Source organism: Capsicum annuum, chromosome 4 (assembly GCF_002878395.1).
Source record: "Capsicum annuum cultivar UCD-10X-F1 chromosome 4, UCD10Xv1.1, whole genome shotgun sequence".
Taxonomy (NCBI): Eukaryota; Viridiplantae; Streptophyta; class Magnoliopsida; order Solanales; family Solanaceae; genus Capsicum; species Capsicum annuum.
Genome location: NC_061114.1, coordinates 31,713,362 through 31,715,244, shown reverse-complemented (window position 1 = coordinate 31,715,244; position 1,883 = coordinate 31,713,362). Strand labels below are relative to the sequence as shown.

General features: G+C 28.7%; 1 protein-coding gene across 1 annotated transcript; it reads right to left on the bottom strand.

Moving 5' to 3' along the window:
* Positions 1–615: 615 nt before the first annotated feature.
* On the bottom strand, positions 616–1,164 carry LOC107868119 (non-specific lipid-transfer protein 2). The gene has a single exon (XM_016714712.2). It carries the CDS (start codon positions 1,102–1,104, stop codon positions 826–828), a length of 279 nt encoding a protein of 92 aa, XP_016570198.1. The 5' UTR covers positions 1,105–1,164; the 3' UTR covers positions 616–825.
* Positions 1,165–1,883: the final 719 nt, after the last annotated feature.

Genomic DNA, 1,883 nt, shown 5'->3' with positions numbered 1-1,883 from the left:
TATCTCTTTTTCTTGGGGTAAAAAAGATTGCATCAATTTAAACCATATTTTATAGTACAATTATTTTTATTTTTTCTATATTTAAAATATTCTCTTATTTTTAAAATTAAATCTTTAGAAAAATTTTAATTAATTACTTAAATTTTAAAAAAATTTAGTACTTCTTATATTTTTTCTTATTCTAACGCTTTCATATTTTTTCTTAGATTTTGCAAATCTTCTAAAAATTAACTTTTGTTAATTTAAAATTCTTAAATTAATGAAAAAAATATTAGTTGTCATTAATTTTAATAGCGTATAATAATAAAAGATTTTACTATAAATATTTATTTAATTTTCAATTGTTAAATATTTGAAAAATAGTGAAAAATTTTTGTTATCTAAATCAAGAATTTTAATAAAGAGCAAAAAATTCAAATAATATTTTCAAGACCTTTCACACTTTAAATATAATATAGATATTCAAACTAAAAACATCATTTATTTAGAAATAAAGTGGGTGGAAAAAGAGTGGATTCAAAATATATTAACACATCAATCAATTACTCCTTATTCTCAAATTACTAGTTGGCATAACACGACTCAACTAAGTTGAAAAAGAAAAGACAGTTACTATGATAAAAGTAGAACCATTTTATTTCGATACAAAGTGCCATTAAAGGCTTAATATGTGTTTAGGAATACATAAAATCATATTAGTGAGTACGGATTACATAGTACCAGATATATAGACGATAGTTTCTAGATCATTCATGAAAGGGTCGAAAGGCGTTTTCAGGTCCCCTCTATTCCATCATGGTCTATGATTATTTTATTGTTACAATCCTAACAACTTGGAGTACGTACTCCACAGGTTGAAGCAACTCTCCGGGCATTAGGAGAGTTGACATATGGACGGAGATTTGGATTCTGGAGGTACCCACAAAGACAAGGTTTCTGCTCTCTCAACTTAGCGCAACATACCGAAGAGGGTGGTTGTGATGATGTAATCGCCCCGGCACATGAACTCAGCTCCGTGACGCTGCATGTCACGGCCTCAGTGACTAGCAATTCACTAAGAAAAAGAACCAAGAACGTTGCAACAAAAGCACTACCCTTCTTCATATTCAAAAGCTTTGGAGAAATGTAAGCAATGGTAAGGGTGAGAGATCTAGGGAACGATGGTGTCTCAATTTATAGTGGAAAGTTGAATAGAAGTGGACAATCCATTGTCGTGGAAATGAAATCTATAGGGCCACATTATTGACTTTTTAATAAATGGCGTATAATTGTTGGAGACATTGTACTAAAGATGATGAAAATTAATGCATATGGCTTGGTCCTACTAGAGATTGGTGCTTTTGGCAAGAAATGTTAGGTCAGTGGGGGCTCACTAAAAGCAAAATCAAGTCTCCACCGGAAAGAGACGTAATTTCGTATTTTTACTTGACTAAGAATTTATATTTATCAATAGTTACCTTCTAATTGATATAAGTAGGTGTTTGACCATGAAAATAAAAAATATATTCATTTTATTTGAAATTAGTGAATTACCTGCGCTTCGCATGGCTATAAAAAAAAAAAATTAGTAAATGAATATATTTCACTATTTTGTAAATGAAGTAGTATATAACACTAGTATTCCAGTCAAGACACTTTTGATCTTTATTGATCTTAATTTGAGAAAATATTTTTAAAAAAAAAATAAAAATAAAAATTCTTTGCTACTTTTAAAGTACCTACTTTTTTATATACACATTGTAGAACAAATAATTTGGAATGTATAAGTGATGAAGTAAATGGAACAAGAGGTCATATTTTGAAACCATAATTTATGGATGAAGTTGAAAATATTATGTTCTGTTTTAACCTCTATTTTTGTAGGAGTACTTGATCTTTTATGC